This window comes from Coregonus lavaretus (assembly GCF_964263955.1).
Source record: "Coregonus lavaretus genome assembly, chromosome: 38".
NCBI classification, from domain to species: Eukaryota; Metazoa; Chordata; class Actinopteri; order Salmoniformes; family Salmonidae; genus Coregonus; species Coregonus lavaretus.
Genome location: NC_140025.1, coordinates 16527980 through 16550233, shown reverse-complemented (window position 1 = coordinate 16550233; position 22254 = coordinate 16527980). Strand labels below are relative to the sequence as shown.

The window sequence follows — 22254 nt, the reverse complement described above, 5'->3', positions numbered from 1 at the left end:
AATGATGTGAACATATAGGAGGAGGACGGGGAATGGGGAGAGGAGTGAGGGCTATAGTCCCGCCTACAAGCAGAGCAAGGGGGGGAAAAAGTTTCTGGGCCAAACGCGTCCCACTCCACATTGATTGATTATTATGGCACGTCTCCATGTCTACGTTTTGTTGCGCACGAGATTTCGCCTCTAAAAGATCAAAGGGGCTTCAGGAAGGGGTGGTCCGGAGCAGGGGGATATATAGGGAGCCGGGGTCTGTCGGTCTTTAAGGCAAAAGCAGAGCAGAAACTAGACGGCACAGCAGGAAAAAAAAACCTGCCCCGAAGTCATATAGAAACTCAAACAGCTGTTGAGTATTCAATAGAGGGCTGAAATAAACACCAACTTTCCGAAGAGTTGGAATTTATCTACTGTTGAGCTTTTTTCGAGCAAGAGAAAATAAGAAGACTCGAGCTTGAAGCAACACGATATGAAGTCTGAGCTGTAGACTATTTTGAATGGGTTTTGCACTGGATTTGTTTCCATTTTAGTTTTTTACACTTATTTTTTCGGCTATCATTTCTGGAGGTGTTCTAGTTCTTGGACTGATATTTTTTAGTTATTAGTGGAGTCTTTTACGGATTTTACTTGCTTCCGCCAGACACTTCAATATCATTTTCTCTTTCAGTTTTAAGGATTTGACAGGGAATATGATGTCGTTCGTGTGCGTCTCGTTCAGTTTGATTACCGCTCTGTGCGTGAGCGCGTCGCACGGCACATGGGAGGAAAGTACAGTGGTACCGGTCAGACTCGACGCGGTTCGGCCGGAGAGGGAAGCTGAGCAGGGCCGGACCCTTTCGGTAGAGGAGCGAGAGAAGGAGTCGGAGATGCGGGTCTACCGGTTGGACGTATTTGGCAAACAGTTGGTCTTGGAGCTAGAGCCGGACCAGACCTTCCTGGCACCTGGGTTTGTGTTCCATGTGGTGGGGAGCCCCGAGTCGAAGGCGCAGCGGGAATCTGACAGCAGCGCAGCCGAGGCTCGATGCTTCTTCTCGGGCACGGTGAACGGGGAGGAGGACTCCGCAGCTGCGCTCAACCTGTGCCACGGACTACGGGGCGGCTTCTACCTCCAAGGTGAAGAGTACTTCATACATCCACATAATTCGAGTGATGCACAGCCTATGGATGGGGACCTCCACCTCATTCGTAGGAGAGGTCGGGAATCTTTTGCAGAGGAGAGCAGCTCAAAGTGCGGGGTCAACGAGGACGAGGACAGGTTGCCAGATAATCAGGAGACAAAAGTAAACCATGGAACCACTAACTCAGACCAGACAGGTATGCATTAACACTTATAAAACCTTTGACTTGGGTCTATTTAGGAATATGCTGTCTTTAAATCATATTCATAGGCCAAGGTATTTTAGTAAGATAAAACAATAAGCCAAGCTGTTCCACATAGTCACGTAGTTGTGTTGTGTGTCTACATCATGTATGGCAAACGAAATGGACTCTGGCCCAATTCCTGTACCAGCCGTGTCCTGGGGCTTCAATTCCTGGAACGGGCAGAGTTTAGCTGGAGGATTTGTCTATCCAAACTACCTCAACTTCTGTCTTGGAGTCATGCGTAAAATACCACTTTTACGCAAACATCTGAGCCTCAAATAATTACACACAGCGCAGGCTATATATTTAAATGTTGAGGTAAGGGTGGATAAGTCGATACTTTGACCAGTGCACAGCGAGGGTTAACAGGGAATAGTCTCAGCTCTGACAGTATATGCAGGCAAGGGGAAAAGGGGGAGGGTAAGTCTCAGAGGAAGTGAGGGGGGAGTGACCGAGGGAGGGAGGTACGGGCCGGGCCGGGGACGGGGGCTGGTGGTGGTGAGACGTGGAAACTAGTCTCACCGCCTCCTGGTACTGCACGTTGCAGGTCAGCACTGTCAGACATTTACCCAGAAAATATTTTTTTCCCCTCTCACACATAATTTCCGCCCAGTGAAGGTCAATTTGGGAATGTAGTCCTTAGGAGGAGGAGGGGCCGCCGATAGTATGACTCCCCTTACAGAAAAAACATTATTTCACATGTGGAAAATCACGTGATTTCACGTGAAATTTCACATGTGAACTCATGTAAAAACATGTGTTTTTGGAACACTTCACATGTAATAATCACATGTGAAATGCATGTGGTTTTCCCGTAAAGGGCTGCTGAGTCACCCAGTGAGAGCCGCTGGAGCTGCTCCAGGCATATCCGGAGAGCTCGAGCTGCTCAGTGCTCAGGCCCTCTTCTTCTGCCCTAGAAAATACACATTTGTAGCCTACAATCCCTGATGGGCCTGTAGAATCACTTGTTACAACTCAAATATTATCACTTGTAACTACTCAGATATTCGCCATAAGCAATTTGACATTTCATCTTCAAGTCTCTCATTGTTCCAGACTGTTTACAGACTAACAGTTCATCAATTTACACCAGAGAAACCAGGCTCTCACAAGAGAGCTGTCTTAAAAGTCTTAAAAGTCTGATTCTAGGCCAGTTTGTCTGACCGCTCTCCCTTCTTCTCTCTTTCCATCCAGCCCACCACCAGCGGTCCAAGCGCTTCGTGTCCACGCCTCGCTTCGTGGAGATCATGATCGTGGCCGATCAGTCCATGGCCGAGTTCCACGGTGCCGGCCTCAAGCCCTACCTGCTGACCATCATGGCGGTGGCATCGCGCCTCTACCGCCATCCCACCATCCACAACTCCATCAGCCTAGCTGTGGTCAAGCTCCTGGTGGTCTATGAGGAGGAGAGCGGCCCCCAGGTGTCGTCTAATGCTGCCCTGACCCTCCGCAACTTCTGCCAGTGGCAGCGCCAGCACAACCCGCCCAGCGACCGCCACCCAGAGCACTACGACACGGCCGTGCTCTTCACCCGAACGGTATGTTGCTTTTGTATTTTTACACTGTTTTCACAATGTTTTTACACCAGTGTTTACTGTGGTAACAGGCAACACCTTCACAACTACTAGGGTTTAGGCTGCGTTCCAAATGGCACCCTATTCACTATATAGTGCACTACTTTTGATTTTAAACAGGGTTCTGCTATATGATATGGGTTTTGTGTCTGTGTGTGTATGTTGGAAAGCAGTGAGTTTGACAGATGTGTTTTGTCCCTTCTCACCCCCTGTAGGACCTGTGCGGCGCCCACTCCTGTGACACGCTAGGCATGGCGGATGTGGGCACGGTGTGCGACCCGGAAAGGAGCTGCTCCATCATTGAGGATGACGGCCTGCAGGCGGCCTTCACTGTGGCACACGAACTCGGTAAGATGCCACCCTGATGCCAAGCTGACACATATGCACCATACATTCACATCTCTGTCGCTAGCCACACACAGTCCACATCTCCTCTCTCAGTCCCAAACTAACCCCTTGTCTCCCCTCTCTCCCTCCCTCCATTCCTCCCTCTCTTTCGTGCTCTAGGCCATGTGTTCAACATGCCCCACGACGATTCCAAGCAGTGTGCCAGCGTCAACGGTGACCATTGGGGCTCGCACATGATGGCGTCCACCCTGTCCAACCTGGACCAACTCCAGCCATGGTCGCCTTGCTCCGCCCTCATGGTGACCTCCTTCATGGACAACGGACACGGCCAATGCCTATTGGACAAGCCCCATAAGCCCCAGCCGTTGCCTGCAACGCTACCCGGAACCGTGTATGACGCCGACCGCCAATGTCGCCTGACATTCGGCGAGGAGTCACAGCACTGTCCCGACCTGAGTACCACATGTGCGGCGCTCTGGTGCACAGTGACCACAACCAACGGGCTGCTGGTCTGTCAGACCAAGAACTTCCCGTGGGCGGATGGGACGCTGTGTGGCCATGACAGCTTCTGCCTGGCGGGACAGTGTCTGAGCAAGACGGAGGCCGCTCGCCACCAGGTGGGTGTTAACACTGTTATAACACGGCCCTATGACAAAGTCTTAAAGTCAATGGGAGTGATGGAATTGGTCCATTGGGGTATAATGCAGTTTTGGGATTGGCTAGTGATTGGCTTAGCTACATTGGATTAGGTCCAATGTTATGTCTTTTTTTTAAATATCAGGCTAGCTATAGGAGTGTTGAAATGTTATAGGGGCTAAAGTGTGTGTAACTATTAGCCTTTTAGCTATAGGACTACTTATAGGACTATTGAAGTGTTATATGGGCTAGTGTCGGTGACTATGAATGACAATGGTGTCCTCTCCTGTTGCAGACTCCAGTCAACGGTGCCTGGGGAGTATGGGGACCATGGGGGGACTGCTCCCGTACCTGCGACGGAGGGGTGCAGTACTCCTTCAGGGACTGTGATAGCCCCCTGCCCAAAAACGGGGGCAAGTACTGCGAGGGCAAGAGGATCCAATATCGCTCCTGTAACACAGAGATCTGCCCTGAGAGCAACGGTAAGAGCCTCTACTAGCCACACTTATTACATACTTAGTTTATGCTTATTACATAGCTATTACACTAATTACTCTTATTACACACACATATTCATATATTTATACTTTGGTATTATACATCCTTATTTAGGCACATAGGCCACTGACCTGCATATTATACCCATACTATACTTTCTACACGTTCGAGAATAGCCATATTTGAATATCACAGCCTACTGTAAAGTAAACATACGGCTCAAGCTAAACTAACATTGAATATCACACCTCTCTCTCTCTCTCTTCATTCCTCTTTCTCTGCAGGTCTGTCATTCCGCGAGGAGCAGTGTCTGGCCCACAACGATATTTCGTCACAGATGTCGTTTGGTTCGGGAGAGGGCGTGGAGTGGGTTCCCAAATATGCCGGCGTCTCGCCCAAAGACCGCTGCAAGCTGGTGTGTCGGGCCAAGGGCACGGGCTACTTCTTCATTCTGAAACCCAAGGTAAGTCAGGTCACACCACAGACACTTTTTACAAAAATGAAGGCAAACACTCTCTAGGCTAACTAGGCTAGCTAACACTGTATTGGCTAACTAGGCTAATACTGTCTAGGCTAACTAGGCTAACACTGTCTCTAGGCTAACTAGGCTAAGCTACTGCTGTCTATGCTAACTAATTTATGCTAACACTGTCTAGGATAACTAGGCTATCACTGTCAGGGCTAACTAGGCTAACACTGTCTAGGCTAACTAGGCTAACATCTGTTTCTCTGCTACCCTCAGGTGGCTGACGGTACTCCCTGCAGCCCAGACTCCACCTCAGTGTGTGTGCAGGGCCAGTGTGTGAAGGCGGGCTGTGACCGAGTGATCGGCTCCAGCCGTCGCTTCGACAAGTGCGCCGTGTGCGGAGGCAACGGCTCCACCTGCAAGAAAGTGTCAGGTGCCCTTGAGCGTGCCAGGTGAGAACAATGACATATGACCTCAAAACAGTCATCTTTGACTAGAAAGCACCGTTTTCTAGTTTAACCCTTTTTCTAACTTTTACTACTGTCTGTAGAATCGTATTTTTCTCTAATGAATCTATCTCTATCACTCTAAACCTCTTAGTCCTGCCATCTCTTTTTAACCCAGTCTCTTACTCTTACACTTATGCATCATTTTTACCTGTGGTTATGTTTGACCCTTGTGTGTTTCTGTCCCTCAGGCCTGGTTACCAGAACATAGTGACCATCCCCGCTGGCGCCACTCACTTGGACGTGAAGCAACGCGCCCCCGGCGGCGGTCGCCATGACAACAGCTACCTGGCAGTGTTGCGCCAGGATGGCACCTACCTGCTGAACGGCGACTACAAGCTGATGACTCTCGAAACAGACATCGCCCTCAAGGGGGCGTTGCTACGTTACAGCGGTAGCTCCGCCTCCCTAGAGCGTCTACGCAGCTTCTCGCCCCTCCCTGAGTCCCTGACCATCCAGGTGTTGTCTGTAGGCGATTCACCCCGCCCCCGTGTCAAATACAGCTACTTTGCCCCGAGACCCGCTTTGGCGTCACCTAATGGCGGAACGGTGGCACGCCGCCAGTCCATCAACGCCATCCAGGAGCTGGTGGGCGCTGAATGGACCCTGCGGGAGTGGGGCCCATGCTCGCAGAGCTGTGGGGGCGGTAATCAACAGAGGGAGGTGCTGTGTCTGGATCCCCAGGGGCGGCCATCGCGGGAGTGCCCGAAGGAGCTGCGCCCGTTGGCGTCACGCCCCTGCGCCCCACACCCCTGCCCTTCATGGTTCCTGGGGGAGTGGTCGGCGTGCTCCAAGAGCTGTGGCCGCGGGTTCCGCAAACGCCCGCTACGCTGCTTGGGACACAACGGGCATATGCTCGCCCACGAGAGCTGCGACCCCAAAGACAGGCCTCGACCACTGCTGGACTTGTGCAACCAGAGTGCCTGCTAAGACTGTCGGGACTCACCTCATTATTACGTCCCTGAAGAAAAGCTCATGAAAGAAAGAAAGAAAGAAAGAAAGAAAGAAAGAAAGAAAGAAAGAAAGAAAGAAAGAAAGAAAGAAAGAAAAAACTAAAACAACCATATCGTCATGAACTTTGCGTCTGAAAAGACATTGACCTATAATGAGAATATTTACGTCCCAAGCAGAGTGCTTTCGTAGGTGTTTTCGGGGGGTCCAATTGGTCTAAAGTGGCCGACTGATTGACTGACACTGCAGAGCCAACAACCTCTCTCTCAACTCCCTCCAACCACTTTGAGGGTAGACTTTAGTGTTGTTGGGGTCTGCTCCGTGGCACTGCCACCCCTAGAACACCAAACAGACTTGGTGCAGCTGCCTGCTGGGCTGGCATGGGGGCACAATGCAGGCACACTGTGCCCTCCTCCCTCCACCCCCCACCCATGTCAGTGGAGCTGAGATGGAGGAAGAGTTTAAATGGACACTTCTCTTTCAAAAAAGCATGCTGCTTTAGGTGCCAATGACATGCTTGTGTTTGTTTGTGTGTGTGTGTGTGTGTGTGTGTGTGTGTGTGTGTGTGTGTGTGTGTGTGTGTGTGTGTGTGTGTGTGTGTGTGTGTGTGTGTGTGTGTGTGTGTGTGTGTGTGTGTGTGTGCGAGTGTGTGGGCTGTCTGTCCTAGCTGGACTGGACAGACATCTTCGGGGGACTATATATGCCAGATGTATCACTGTACAGAAGTGGCTACCTTGGGGTGAGGATGTATGTATATGTATTAGAAACAAATGCCACACATTCCACTTCCTGTATCGGTTGGAGGCACTTCCTGTTTCAAAGGGTGCGGAACAAAAGACAATCCGGATTGTCCCTCCTAATCCATACGACTTTGTATGCAACCAAACTAACTCAATACAGTTAATTTCAATCAACTTCGGTCATTCCTGCACAAGTTGATATGTGCTGCTAACATTCCAGTAGAATCTCCCAATAGACTCATTCCAATAGACGTATTATTCAATATGCATCCCGGACTGAACAAAACCAATTTCAAAGCCATTTCACTCCGCCCCGTCCTAGACCAAAGAGGTGTGTGAGCGAGCGAACGCATGCGCGTGTGTGTGTGGCTTCTCTCCTGCTACTACTTCATAAGTAAGTCTCTCCTGCCTTCCGAGAAGGTTTTTTTTTTATGAAGACGTTTTGTACAGAATATCGAAACATTATTTATTTTTGTACAGCCTGTTAAATATAATCTTGTTGCTTTTTATTAATATTGTTGTATTTTTATTTGTTATTATATTGAAATAACAGAAGGATGTAGAGTATATAGAGTATTTATACAGTATTATATATATGGTCCTAGGTTTATGAATAAAGTATCATGTTGACCTATATACTGTTGTCACGAGTGTGATGTGTCTTGGAATTCTAACACTCATCCATACACACACACCTCAATCTATTCCATCCATACACACACTCACACACGTGCAAACATACTCACAAGCATGGCCCTCGTCAGCAAATATATTGTGGGAGTTGTGTAATAAACCTAATCCCCTTATATACTCATATGTCTGATCATGTCTTCCTTATAGACACTGTGTAATACACATATCATCCACTTGATGGCAGTGTTTCAGTGGCCCCTCCTGATTTCCCCTGATCTCAAATCAGTCCCCCCTGTCCATGTAATCTTATTCATTATGATCTCAAACGCAAAACTGATCCTAGATCAGCAATCCTACTCCGCACTCCTATACCGGCTCTCATGTAGTATCCGTTTTGCCTTTTAGTCTAGAATGAATTAATAGATAACATAGACAGCAGGAACCTGATCCTAGATCAGTACTCTTATTCTGAGAAGCTTTATGAATACGGCCCCTGATGTAGGATAGTTTACCATTTTAGTCCATAATGAATACGATTATATAGACAGCAGAGACCAGATCCTAGATCAGCACTCCTACTCTGAGACACTTTGTGATTATGGGCCTAGACTCAAAGGAAGTCATTACTCTGTAATTATGGGAGAAGAAGACTCCAACAACACTGTAATTTGGGTAACACCATAATGGGCTCATCTCAAATGGCACCCTATTCCCTATATAGTGCACTACTTTGGACTGACTAGGGCCCTTATGGCTCTGGTCAATAGTAGTGCACTACAAAGGGAATAGGGTGCCATTTTAGACGCACACAATGTGTCAGCAGATTCTGTAAACAACAGGTTTGCAGAACAGAAAAATAATTTCCTGAATCTGTATTCCCACTAAGTTTAGCTGATGTAGACTATACGAAAAAAAGAGCAAAATAAGGAAAAAGAAAAGAGAAGCCAAAACCGTTCAAGCTAAATGCTAACTTGTCCACATTACAGTGATAGACCATTTCAACCACTGAAAAGACAGACTTACAATTTATTTAAAGAGCATTTAAAATCTACTACACCAGAGTCTGTATAGGACTAGATATATTAAATGTTGTGCTCTTCCCATAAGCACTGTGGAGTTGCCACCGAGTTAGCCTACCACAGTTGTGTTGCTGTTGTTGCCAATGGAAAACGCTTCTTTCCTTGGGAACTGGGACTTTATAGAATACAATTACACTATTGTTGTACCTCTGTTTAGTTTTCCCATCTCTGCCTGCCGGTGCAAGACAAAACCAAAAACTCCCACCAACCCACACCCAATTAATAAACTGCCTAAAACCCCTGACATCTGCGAGCAATTATGAATTAGATTTATGGGTGGCATTTCTGTAAAAGGTCACGGTTCCCTATGAAGTTAAATATGATCCAACAGAATAGTAACGTGGGAGTTGAATTTTACACTTCCTGCAATAAAGCTGTCATAAGAATGACACTATGTAACTCTGAGGTGTAGGGGTGAAGTTGCCCCTAGGTCATGGTCGTGGGTCAGTTTTGCATTTTCCCCACTAACGGTTAAGGTTATGATTGGGGGTGGGGAAGCTGATCCTAGATCTGCACCTATTGGAAACTTCAACGAGAACTAATGCATTACATTTTAGTGTTCATATAATTTATCTATATAGCCAAGCTCTCCTTTCATGCTTCATGGCAAAACCAGCGATTCACGCTTATTCTGTCTTTATTAGCATTAGAATAGATATTCGTAATAAAGAGATACTGGACTGTTCTCCCAAAAACAATTCGTATTTTATTCAGAATGAGTGGCCCTATATGAAGGCATAACCATGTCTGACTGTCACACAAGGTAAATTGTTGATTAAAGATGGTGTTTGAGAGGGGGTCATTCAATCATACACACTTGAGCAACCCACGTAGCCTACATTTTACAAGATGAAGAAGTTTAGTTATAAATAAGTTATATCAAACATAAACTTCGTGCTCCTTAGAGGTTCATGGATGTTTTGTAGGACATATTGAGCGTGGCGGGGGGATGTCGTTTGGTTTCTGACTAAAAAAGTACATTTCCTCTCAAAATGATCGTGAGGTGTGTGTGTACACGACATAAACCTATATATATATTTTATTTTCAAAGTGGTCGTGATAGCGGGGGCGTCAGCGTTCTTTGTGCCGGAGAGATGCGAATGTTATTGAGATGCTTCTATCCCTTTTACCACCCAGTCATCGGAGTAATTTTAGAAAATAGCGGCTGCGGGGGAGGGGAAGCGCTAGGAGCCACTCCAGGCGGAAAAAGGAAGAGAAGAAAACAACGAGGAAAGAGTGAAGGAAACACTTTTAGAGATACGAACACCTGGAAGAAGAAACGAATGAGAGTTTTTAAGCATGTTTATGACTGAAGCAAAGATCCATTAATTTGCGTTCATGGCTCTCTTCGATTGAACTTTTTAGAGAACTCAATTGAATTACGCTTATCAGCGATATTTCGGTGAGAGACTATATCCCATAGTCTTCTTTGCGGGCGCATATCGATGGAAAACGCGGACGTTATCGTTTGGGGATAACGGTGCGCAACATTTAGAACAAGTAGGCCTATGCTATCAGTCGATATGGAAAGAACGGAGGCAGCGGGGTGGAAAATCCTACGGGACTCTCTCCTACTTTGTCTTTTTGCCGGTAAGCTCTAGTTCTGGTTCTCTAGGATGCTTTATCGTCTTCAACGTGCGCAAATGTTTTATTTTCTCATAAATTATTTCAAAGTTATCAGCAGAAGTGTGCATTTAACAATGGGTTCCTTTTTTATTAGGCTAATTGTGAATGTGAACTCATCAACCCAATGCATGGATGGTTTCACAACGTTAAAAAAATCCGTGCTTTAAAGTGGCCGATCATTAATTTAGACATACTACGGTTAATTTACTCTGAAGCGATCTACATTTAATCAAACATTTCCTGATTCATAAGCCTATTTGAGAGAGTTGCGTAGCCTACATAGCGGTCCTAGTAGAAGTAAAAAGTGTGTGCGAACTTGTGTGTGCGGGGGGGGGGGGGGGGGGGGGGGGGGGGGGGGGGTTACGGTACAAGCCTTGCTCAGCACATTGTCTCCAGCGTATTGAGCGACAGGAAGGAGCTAGACCTCAAGGGACCACCCATATAGACTCCCATCGTTGGATGACATGCACATCAAAGTAGTTACACTCCACACTTCACAGGGGGAAATATGTTAGCAGCCCAAATGGCGCCCTATTCCCTACACAGTGCACTACTTTTGACCAGAGCCTTGTGGTCAAAAGTAGTGCACTACTGTATATAGGGAAGAGAGTGCCATTTGGTGTACTCTGTTTCAAGGCTGCTATTGTAGGCCCACACACACCTTTTTGGGGTTGGAAAACACAATCTGCCATCAGTTTGTGAGGGATGGGTTGAAAATACACCAGCTTTTGAACAAAGTGAAAATAAAGCTGGAATGAAGCTGAAAATCCTTGAACACACACACAAACACACACACACACACACACACCAGTAATTTGTGGCAGTATGCTTGAAGGTTGAGAAAAAGCAGGCCTGTGTTTGGGTTAAATTATGTGGGGGTTGAAGAGGGCAAACACTGAGATATAGGACACACAAACTTTAGACAGACCGTGTGCGTTCAAATACTCTATAAATAATAATCAAATACAAAACCACAAGAAGTGTTTCCAAATATCCTTTATTTCAAGTGCTTTCTCATTTTGAGACCCCTCTCCCTGAGCCATCCCCTTCATTTCAAGTTGTCACGCATCCATGTGTCTCTACTGAAGGACTCTCACCACCAACTCTCTAAAGCTTCAGAGTGGCTGTAACCTTCAGTGCTTCATCTTTGTCGTGCTCACATACACTACCAGTCAAACGTTTGGACACACCTACTCATTCAAGGTTTTTTCTTTCTTTGTAAAACATTTTACATTGTAGAATAATAGTGAAGACATCAAAAATATGAAATAACACATATGGAATCAAGTAGTAACCAAAAAAGTGTTAAACAAATCAAAATACATTTTAGATTTGAGATTCTTCAAATGGTTGAGAGAATGCCAAGAGTGTGCAAAGCTGTCATTACATTTACATTTTAGTCATTTAGCGACTTACAGGAGCAATTAGGGTTAAGTGCCTTGCTCAAGGGCACATCGACAGATTTTTCACCTAGTCGGCTCGGGGATTAGAACCAACGACCTTTCAGTTACTGGCACAATGCTCTTAACCACTAAGCTACCTCAAGGCAAAGGGTGGCTATTTGAAGAATCTCAAATATAAAATATATTTTGATTTGTTTAACACTTCTTGGGCACTACATGATTCCATATGTGTTATTTCATAGTTTTGATGTCTTCACTATTATTCTACAATGTAAAAAATAGTAAAAATTAACCCTTGAATGAGTAGGTGTGTCCAAACTTTTGACTGGTACTGTATGTACACAGAAGGTTTACACACACATATACACACACACACACAGGTTTACACATTTTTTGATTACATTTTGGTCATTTAGCAGATGCTCTTATCCAGAGCGACTTACAATGAGTGCATTCATCTTAAGATACTGTAGCTAGGAGAGACAACAACACATCACAATCGTATCAAATACAGTTTCCCTCAACAAAGTATTTATCAGCAAAGTCAGTGCTAGTGAGAAAAGAGAAGAGTCTTCTTTTTTTTACACTCACACACACACACACATATATATAAACACACACACACACATAAGATTTACACACACACACACTCCCCATCCAACCAAGGCAAACTAAAGCACTGAAAACCAGGGTATACAAAGGGGAAAGCTTTGGTGAGAGAGAGGTATCTGCAGGTTCAGACTAGTATAGAGAGAAAGAACACAGAGGTGAAGTTAGTGAATAGTGTAGTTGACTAAAAGTATACACTTTCACATAAAGAAAATATTTTCTGAAATGTCTTGTATGATCTCCATTCACATAGCCCTGTTGTCACACAACTCATCTTCTTGTTATTACCCTTTCTGATGTGTCGTGTTGTGTGCTTATCGGTTTAGGTTTAGGTCCCACTCTACAGGATGAATACCTTTTAAGGCTTAATAAAGCCTTCATAAACCCTCTATAAGGACTATATATTTCCACTTATCAAATGTCTTAATTATTGTTTTGTGAGTTTAAGTGCAATATGGTTCTTTTACTGTGGCGAAAACTCTTAAGATACTCTTGAAAAAGCCTTGATCTTAGTGACATTTACATATTTAGAAAAGGTTCAATTAAGCAAAATACTAAGTTTAAGTGTATCTACCAGAGCTGCTCTCCATTATGTTTTTAACCTTTTGTAATATGAAAATAGCATTTTGATTTTGGCCTTCGAAGGGTTTTGGAAATCTTGATTCCAAAGAGCACACTCTACCTTTCTCTCAGCAAATTAGAAGCAGGGTGCGTGTGAGTGTGTGCATGTGTCCGTAGTAGAGGTAGGTGTGTGTATGCGTCTCTATATAATGTATTGCATATCTCCTGCAGGTCACAGTGAGGCCCAGTGTGATGGCTGTGTGGAGTACTGCTGTGAAGGCTCTCCCCCTTTCTGCTGCTCCTACTACGCCTATATGGGAGATGTCCTCTCGTAAGTACACACACACACACATGCTCACACACACACACACAATGTCACCTTCTATACATACACACATGTTCAGTCACCCTCAGTCTATAAACACACACAAACACTTCTCTACCACTCCACCACCTGTCCTTTCCACATGCAGTGAATGACCCCTCTGAGAGATTTGACCTTTGACCTTCGTCATTTGGCTCAAGACAGCTGGCCTCTCACTTTATCTATCCTCCTCCTCACCAGACTACCTATGGAGTATAACACATGCTACCTGCTACAGTGCACCAATGAAGAGAATAATGATATTAAAGTATTGTGTAAACCTGGAACATTAATTAATGTCACAGTTAAAATTCCCAAATTCACAGTTTTTACACCATAAGTGGGGGTTTCACAAAAAAGTGCTATTGACTGGGCCCATTGAATGTGGACTCATTTTATCTAGCCATATAATGTAGCTCTTTCAAGGCCATGGTTGTCATAAGGTAATGGAGAGGAATAATGGTTCCTCATTCTACAGCTTCTCCACAGCCTTTTAAATGGATTTTGACCACACACACAAACAAAAGGACACATACATGTACACACATACTCACACACACACACACAGGTCTGAGTCATGTAATCAGATGTTTGAGCAGATCTCCATGGTTGCGCCACAGGCATGTTTGGTCCGGTGTGTGTTATAGGCAGCTGCTCCCAGACTTTTTTCTCAGTCCTGGATGGCCCTATCCCAAAATGCACTGCTTCTCTACAGAGAGCACACTGTAGCAAAACATTTCGCAACGAAAACTGAAATGTTTCTTATTGCACATGTTTCAGTCTGTTTTCTTTCATTTGGTGTTTAGTGAATATGACCCAAGCTTGGGGTCAATTTTTTAGTAATTAAGCAGACACTGTTATCCAGAGCGACTTACATTAATACATTAATCTTAAGATAGCTAGGTGAGACAACAACATATCACAATCTTAGAAAGTAGTTTTCAACAAAGTAGCCTTTTTGGGAGGAGGGGTGGCCGTGGGATTTATTTAAGATACTCTTTAAAGAGGTAGGGAGGTGAATTGAAATTCCATGCAGAATTGACTTGTGAGAAGATGAATTGGATGAGATGACTTCCTGGTAGCCACTAACTAGAATGAAAAGGGGAGCATGTAGTCATAGTGACAAACGTGTGTTTGTGTGTGCATGCATGTGTGTGTGTGTGTGCGTTTTCTAGGGGCACGGCGATCTCAGGCATCGTGTTTGGTGTGGTGTTTCTGATGGGAGCGCTGGCGGCCTTCTTCCTGTGTGTGTGCATGTGTGTGAAGAACGGGCGAGGGGCCCGGGTGGACGTGTTCAACACCTCCTACATCAACACTGTGTCCCAGGGCTACCCAGGTAAGACTGATCTAGGATCAGGTCCCCCCTGTCCATATAATATTTTTGATTATGATCTAAAAGGCTAAACTGATCCTAGGTCAGCTCTCAGAGTCCATATAGTTTCAAGTTTTATTTGTCACATGCACAAGTACAGTGAAATGCTTAAAAGTCCAATGCAGCCATTTTTATCTCAATATCAAATAATTTCCGGGTAACAATTAAGTACCTTACTGTGATTGTTTTCCATTGAAATGGCGAAAAATTAACAAAATTAGCTTCTTAGCAAGAATTTTGCTAGGACTGTCTGGGAGTGGTCTGAGTGGGGAGGGGAAAACTGAAAACGATCTGTTATTGGCAGAGAGGTTTGGAACTCTCTTTCTTATTGGTCTATTAACTACACTGAACAAAAATATGAACACTACATGTAAAGTGTTGGTCCTATGTTTCATGAGCTGAAATAAAAGATCCCAGATACTTTACACTAAAAGGGCATTATCATAATTTTCACAATTTCACAGTATTATTCCAACCTCATAGTGTGGAAATATATATAAAACACAAGAAAATCACATGTTTTGACTGCATTTGGCCTTTAACCCATTACACTCGTTGAAATTAGCCGATATGGATAAGGACAAATATAAAACTATAAAAAGCATATGCATGAGCATGGTAGCAATTGAAAGAGAACACTTTGGAGATTATGGGGAAAATATCAGACCAAAGGTGAGGACAAAACAGTTCACCTTATACAAGACTGATTCCAAACATTACACTGTTGATTTTATGTGCATCTTACATTTACTTTACTTTCATTTAAATGACGTGGAAACAACGTTGATTCATTTTGTGGGATCTTGTTCCGGAAGGTTTGTGTTCAACCCAGGACTTCACGTATCGTTTGGTTTGTTGTTTTGTTCGTGTGTGTACTGCAAATAAAATAATGTACGCATATCACGCTGCGCCTTGGTCCGCTTCTTCTAACAACGATCGTGACAAGTGCATTCAAGTGCATGTTTAACTGACACTAAAAAGGAACATTGTTACATCCAATGCCTGTTTGCCTAAGGCTGATGCCACGCAAGCGCTTGTACGCACGTGCACATGCATACACACACTCGCATTCAAATGCACACACGTGCACACACACGGACACACACATATATACACACATGTAAATAGTGCCACACATGCACACAATCGCATACAGTCGGCCTTACTGTTTAGATTTTTGTTGTCTTTGATGTCTTTTATTTTTGCATTGTTGTTTTCTGTTCTTGTTTTCCTTTGTTTTGTCTTTTTTGTCTTTTGTTCTTTTTGTTGGTTGTTGGCGCATTGGGTCGGTGGTGGCTTTGGTTGGGTTGGAGGGGGATGGTGGCTTGGAGGGGTCCAATTCGGGTCCCCGATTCGACTGGGTGGGGGATCTGTCCTTGTGCCCTTGGGCGGGGCGCTTGACCCTGATTGCTCCTGTGGGTCGCTCTGGATGGGAGTGTCTGCTAGATGACTGAATGTAATGTAAATGTTGAGAGGCTTCACTGCAGGAAGATTGTATGTTTTAAAATTAAATTAATAAAGTGCATGTTCTCGCGGCTAATGTTTTTCACAATATGACAAACATAGGCTCAATCTGTTCAGGACAACCCAGGGTATACCGCATGTCATCCTTGTAACTGTGGATCAAACATAGCGATCACAAACGTTGATACTGTAAATGACATGAGTTTTCAAATATGGAAATGTGAAGTGCACATTAGGACTCACGTGTGTGGTTTGCTTGTATGACATCAAAGCAGTATTTATTATAATCCTCAATGTCTCATCTTTCAGAACACATCGACTCCTCTCTATTTACAGCATTTCCCTCACTCAGACAACAACAAATGTGCAAAAGTAGCCCAATTAGCGGGAGGGATGGGGGGCATCTTCTTGCCGCGCGCGGTGCTCAAGTTTTTAACGGCTCAGTCAAAACTCATACAGCGATGTGAAGCGGAGAACCTGAGTTCTGATGTCATGTATAGCAGGTTACTGTACAGCCACTACGTTCCAATTTAGGCGCTAATCAATGACAAAATCTGCCATTTTCAACCCGTATACAGGATAACAGGGGCTGTGAGTGGAAAGGGTTACTACCTTGCCAGCCCAGTGCAGTATTCAATATCAAAATAAAAAAAAACTGGAGAAATAAGAAAGGAATAAAAAAACTGGAGAATGTAAGCTATATACATGGTCAGTGCCAGTACCAAATGTACAATGTGCAGGGATAATGGATCAGTTGAGGTAGATATGTACAGTGAGGGGAAAAAGTATTTGATCCCCTGCTGATTTTGTACGTTTGACCACTGACAAAGAAATGATCAGTCTATAATTTTAATGGTAGGTTTATTTGAACAGTGAGAGACAGAATAACAACAAAATAATCCAGAAAAACGCATGTCAAAAATGTTATAAATTGATTTGCATTTTAATGAGGGAAATAAGTATTTGACCCCCTTTCAATCAGAAAGATTTCTGGCTCCCAGGTGTCTTTTATACAGGTAACGAGCTGAGATTAGGAGCACACTCTTAAAGGGAGTGCTCCTAATCTCAGTTTGTTACCTGTATAAAAGACACCTGTCCACAGAAGCAATCAATCAATCAGATTCCAAACTCTCCACCATGGCCAAGACCAAAGAGCTCTCCAAGGATGTCAGGGACAAGATTGTAGACCTACACAAGGATGGAATGGGCTACAAGACCATCGCCAAGCAGCTTGGTGAGAAGGTGACAACAGTTGGTGCGATTCTTCGCAAATGGAAGAAACACAAAATAACTGTCAATCTCCCTAGGCCTGGGGCTCCATGCAAGATCTCACCTCGTGGAGTTGCAATGATCATGAGAACGGTGAGGAATCAGCCCAGAACTACACGGGAGGATCTTGTCAATGATCTCAAGGCAGCTGGGACCATAGTCACCAAGAAAACAATTGGTAACACACTACGCCGTGAAGGACTGAAATCCTGCAGCACATGCATATGTGCTCAAGAAAGCACATATACATGCCCATCTGAAGTTTGCCAATGAACATCTGAATGATTCAGAGGAGAACTGGGTGAAAGTGTTGTGGTCAGATGAGACCAAAATGGAGCTCTTTGGCATCAACTCAACTCGCCGTGTTTGGAGGAGGAGGAATGCTGCCTATGACCCCAAGAACACCATCCCCACCGTCAAACATGGAGGTGGAAACATTATGCTTTGGGGGTGTTTTTCTGCTAAGGGGACAGGACAACTTCACCGCATCAAAGGGACGATGGACGGGGCCATGTACCGTCAAATCTTGGGTGAGAACCTCCTTCCCTCAGCCAGGGCATTGAAAATGGGTCGTGGATGGGTATTCCAGCATGACAATGACCCAAAACACATGGCCAAGGCAACAAAGGAGTGGCTCAAGAAGAAACACATTAAGGTCCTGGAGTGGCCTAGCCAGTCTCCAGACCTTAATCCCATAGAAAATCTGTGGAGGGAGCTGAAGGTTCGAGCTGCCAAACGTCAGCCTCGAAACCTTAATGACTTGGAGAAGATCTGCAAAGAGGAGTGGGACAAAATCCCTCCTGAGATGTGTGCAAACCTGGTGGCCAACTACAAGAAACGTCTGACCTCTGTGATTGCCAACAAGGGTTTTGCCACCAAGTACTAAGTCATGTTTTGCAGAGGGGTCAAATACTTATTTCCCTCATTAAAATGCTAATCAATTTATAACATTTTTGACATGCGTTTTTCTAGATTTTGTTGTTGTTATTCTGTCTCTCACTGTTCAAATAAAACTACCATTAAAATTATAGACTGATCAGGTCTTTGTCAGTGGGCAAACATACAAAATCAGCAGGGGATCAAATACTTTTTTCCCTCACTGTAGATGTAGGCAGGGATTACGAGAAAGTGACTGGTAGCAGGATAAATAATAATAATAATAATCAACAATATAGCAACAGCACAAGTGGTGGGTGGGTGTGTGCATGATGGTGAGTGTGTATGTGGTTGTTAGTGTGTGTGTGTGCAAGAGTGTGTGAGTGTGTGGGAGAGACCTGTAAGTGTGCATATAGTCAGCACATATAGTCCTTGGTGAGGGTGGGCAGCTATTATCTATCTCTGTAGAAGTCTCATTGCTTGGGGGTATAAGCTGTCTCGGAGCCTGTTGGTCCGAGACCTGATACTCTGGTACCGCCTGCCGGACGGAAGCAGAGAAAACAGGGGTGGCTGGAGTCTTTGGTAATTTTTCAGGCCTTCCTCAGACACTGCTTGGTGCGTATGTCCTAATCTTATTCATTATGGTCTAAAAGGGCAAACTGATCCTAGATCAGCACTCCTACTCTGAGACGCTTTATGAATACAGGCCTTAACCACTGCTCCTCCACTAACTGGCTGAACAGAAAATGACCTGGCCTTCTATTTACCCGTTTCCCTGCAGTGCAGTGATTCCACCACTAGAGGACATTGCTCCTCCACCAATGACCAATACATACTGAAGTCTAGAATGTTTCTACCAGTGGAGGCTACTGAGGGGAGAATGGCTCATAATAATGGCTGGAATGGAGTCAATAGAATGGTATCGAACATGTGGTTTCCATTGGTTGATACCATTCCATTGACTCCAGTGGAGGCTGGTGGGAGGAGCTATAGGAGGATGGACTCACTGTAATAGCTTGAATGGAATAAATGGAACGGAGTCAAACGTGGTTTCCATATGTTATTTTTTATTTTTATTTTATGTGTTTAATACCGTTCCAAAAATTCCATTCCAGCCATTACAATGAGCCTGTCCTCCTATAGCGCCTCCCACCAGCCTCCTCTGATTGACTCCATTCCAGCCATTACTATGAGCCGTCCTCCCCTCAGCAGCTTCCACTGGTTTCTACAGCCCCATCAAAACAGATACAATGACATGGCAGGGTCTGTTGTACTTTTATGTTGTATGTGTGTATTGGCATAATCTTTATTTATCCAGCAACTAATAATAACAAACTAACCATTTTCTCTCTGTGTCTGTCTCTCTCTCTCTCTCCAGGACCCCCACCTCCCTACACCTATGACTATGAGATGTACCCTTCGGCCGTGCGCCCCCCTCCCTACACCCCCACCCCACCCAGGACAGACAGCTACTCCCCTCCCCCTCCGTATCCGGGCTGCAATCGCAAATGACTTGCAGACAAAATGGAGAATCTTGACCAGGCTACTTGCCTTTTTGAAGGAGCACATCATGGATTATGCTTATGCAGTGTACTAGCAGGGAAATATGAGACTGTACGTATTGCCTTTTCGAACCTCTGGATCACTTAAAATGACTGCATGTGGACTGGACCACTTTGACCTTTTCTTATGGAAGTGATTGGGTCAATTCAACTGATTGGCGTTTCGGGGGGGTGAAAACCTCTGACTCACTTAAAATGACTGTGTGGACTGATCAACTTTTGACCATTTCATGTGGGGGTGTGGGTCAATCCAACTGATCAGCGTTTCGGGGGTGAAAACCACTTTAGTTGTATTTGACTCATATTTTATGGCAATGAATATGAGTGAGGGGACAAAGTACCTAACTTTATTTGAAGATGTGGATCTTTGTTGTACCATCTCTCTGGTAGAGATGCCTGTTAGCTGGCTTTCCTACAGGCTAGTGCTCTTCCCTACCTTATTTCTACAAGGCAAAGGAGGGAAAACTGTAGCTTAGTCCCAGATATGTTTGTGCTGTCTTGCCAATTCTTTCATGTGGCAATGACCTTAGGACATGGCGAGACGGCACAAACAAATCTGGGACCAGGCTAGGAAAACTTTGTAAAACTATGAGTTGTACCATAGGAAGAAAGAGGATGGTAAACATACAGGTCCGGGGTGACGTTTCCCCTAGGTACAGATCTAGTATCAGCTTCCCCTTCCCCAATCCTAACCTTAACTATTAGTGGAGCAAATGCAAAACTGACCCAAGATCAGTGTCATGGGGCAACTTCACCCTACTCTGAGCAAGTCTGCCTGTATGTGAACAGTGAAGACGGGTCTGGACCTGCTCTCGGAGGACTGGGGAATGATGAGTTAATGATGGAATGAATCCTATGATTTATAATGGTGATGTTTCGCAACAATCTTTCAATGTTGTTTATATGTCGTCGCTATGAACATGTGCAGGATGATAGTTCAATAAAAGTTTCCAAATCATATTGTCTACTTATTGCCTCAATAAATACCCAAGAAGAAGGCTAAATTCAGTACACCAGTCAATAAGGAAGTACAGCTTTTGCACAAGGTTACATGGCTGTGTGTGTGTGTGAATCAGTAAGCGTGTGAATCCAGCGAGTGTATACCAGAGAGGGTGTGAAAGGGAGACAGCACAACAACAAGTCCTGCTCAGACATCATTTGTGCTCCATATTCAAGTAAAAGTAAGCCTCTGCATTTGAGGTGGTCATTCTGCTCACAAAAGGAGGAAGACAGCCAGCACTTCACTGCAGTGAAATTGCTAGGCAAATCAACCATTTTATTCAATAAAGGGTCGTGCAAGGCAATTTTCCCACTGCTTCAAAACAGCTCATATTGAACTTTCATCCCCCAAAACATTCCAACACCCTGGATTTGCTAGCCAAGGGAAAAATGTTCTACCTCTGCCATATTATTCAGCTCCGGGGTGAAGTTTCCCCTAGGTACAGATCTAGGATCAGCTTCCCCTTTCCAAATCCTAACCTTAGCCATTAGTCGGGGGAAATAACTGATCCTAGATCAGTGTCTAGGCCAGTGTCTAGGCCACCATTGGTGGTTTTTGACATGTGTTTCACCAACAACATTGATTTGGTCTATTCCAGTGATTTGTAAATTCCCTTGGCTATGAAATTGAAAATAAGCTTTGTTTGAGCACATTTCAATACACTACAATACTAAATGACATTTTATCACATTAATCAATTGATAGTGACAGAATTAAATTACTTCCCGAGCAAAGTCAGCCTCTGAATGTCAAAGAAACGAAACAATGAAATCCCCATATGCATCGGAGTCTTTCCCGGGTATTTTACAGCTTGTTTGGAGGTAGGCTATTTAAAGAGTGCATTGTAGGTGGAGGAATTGACCGACAAATCTATAGCCTAATTTTGTCTGTCAAACAGGCAGGTCTACCTCTTATTTCGTAAATAGGAAGAAATACAAAGCCTTCTTGTTGTTAGTAAAGTCTAATTAAAATGATTGAAATGAATTATGCCTACTCGAATTTGCACCACAAGCTGTCCATTTCCGAATGATTGTGGTGGGTCTACTGCTTCAAGTTTCAGAACCACAATGTAAGAATCTGGCTTATTGTGGGGTCAATAACTGTAATAAATACATCATGGGCAAGAAACATATATTTTTTAATACATTCAATTATAGTAGTAGCAAGCTATCAAAGTTGACCTCCGGTCCTCCTTCTCATCTTCGCGCTCTCCTCAAACTGAACAGAACATAGGCTATAAGCTTTTTTGGACTAGGTCTAATCAAAAACTATTTTCGGAAGAAACCTTTTACTCTTTAACTGTGAAGCAGCACACAAACACTTTTTTGATCAGCAGGAGCAGAGCAGGCTGGGGTTTAGGATTA

At 44.5% G+C, this 22254-nt stretch overlaps 2 protein-coding genes across 2 annotated transcripts; both read left to right on the top strand.

Moving 5' to 3' along the window:
- Positions 1-625: 625 nt before the first annotated feature.
- On the top strand, positions 626-7708 carry LOC311112327 (A disintegrin and metalloproteinase with thrombospondin motifs 1-like). The gene is made up of 8 exons (XM_084155388.1): positions 626-1305; positions 2548-2891; positions 3143-3275; positions 3435-3892; positions 4207-4393; positions 4694-4872; positions 5152-5327; positions 5573-7708. The coding sequence occupies exons 1-8, from the start codon at positions 681-683 to the stop codon at positions 6309-6311; spliced, it is 2841 nt and encodes a 946-aa protein (XP_084011514.1). The 5' UTR covers positions 626-680; the 3' UTR covers positions 6312-7708.
- Positions 7709-9999: 2291 nt separating this feature from the next.
- Positions 10000-20847, top strand: LOC311112244 (cysteine and tyrosine-rich protein 1-like). Its single transcript, XM_084155290.1, has 4 exons — positions 10000-10374; positions 13215-13314; positions 14523-14683; positions 19707-20847. The coding sequence occupies exons 1-4, from the start codon at positions 10293-10295 to the stop codon at positions 19838-19840; spliced, it is 477 nt and encodes a 158-aa protein (XP_084011416.1). The 5' UTR covers positions 10000-10292; the 3' UTR covers positions 19841-20847.
- The last annotated feature ends 1407 nt before the right edge of the window (positions 20848-22254 follow it).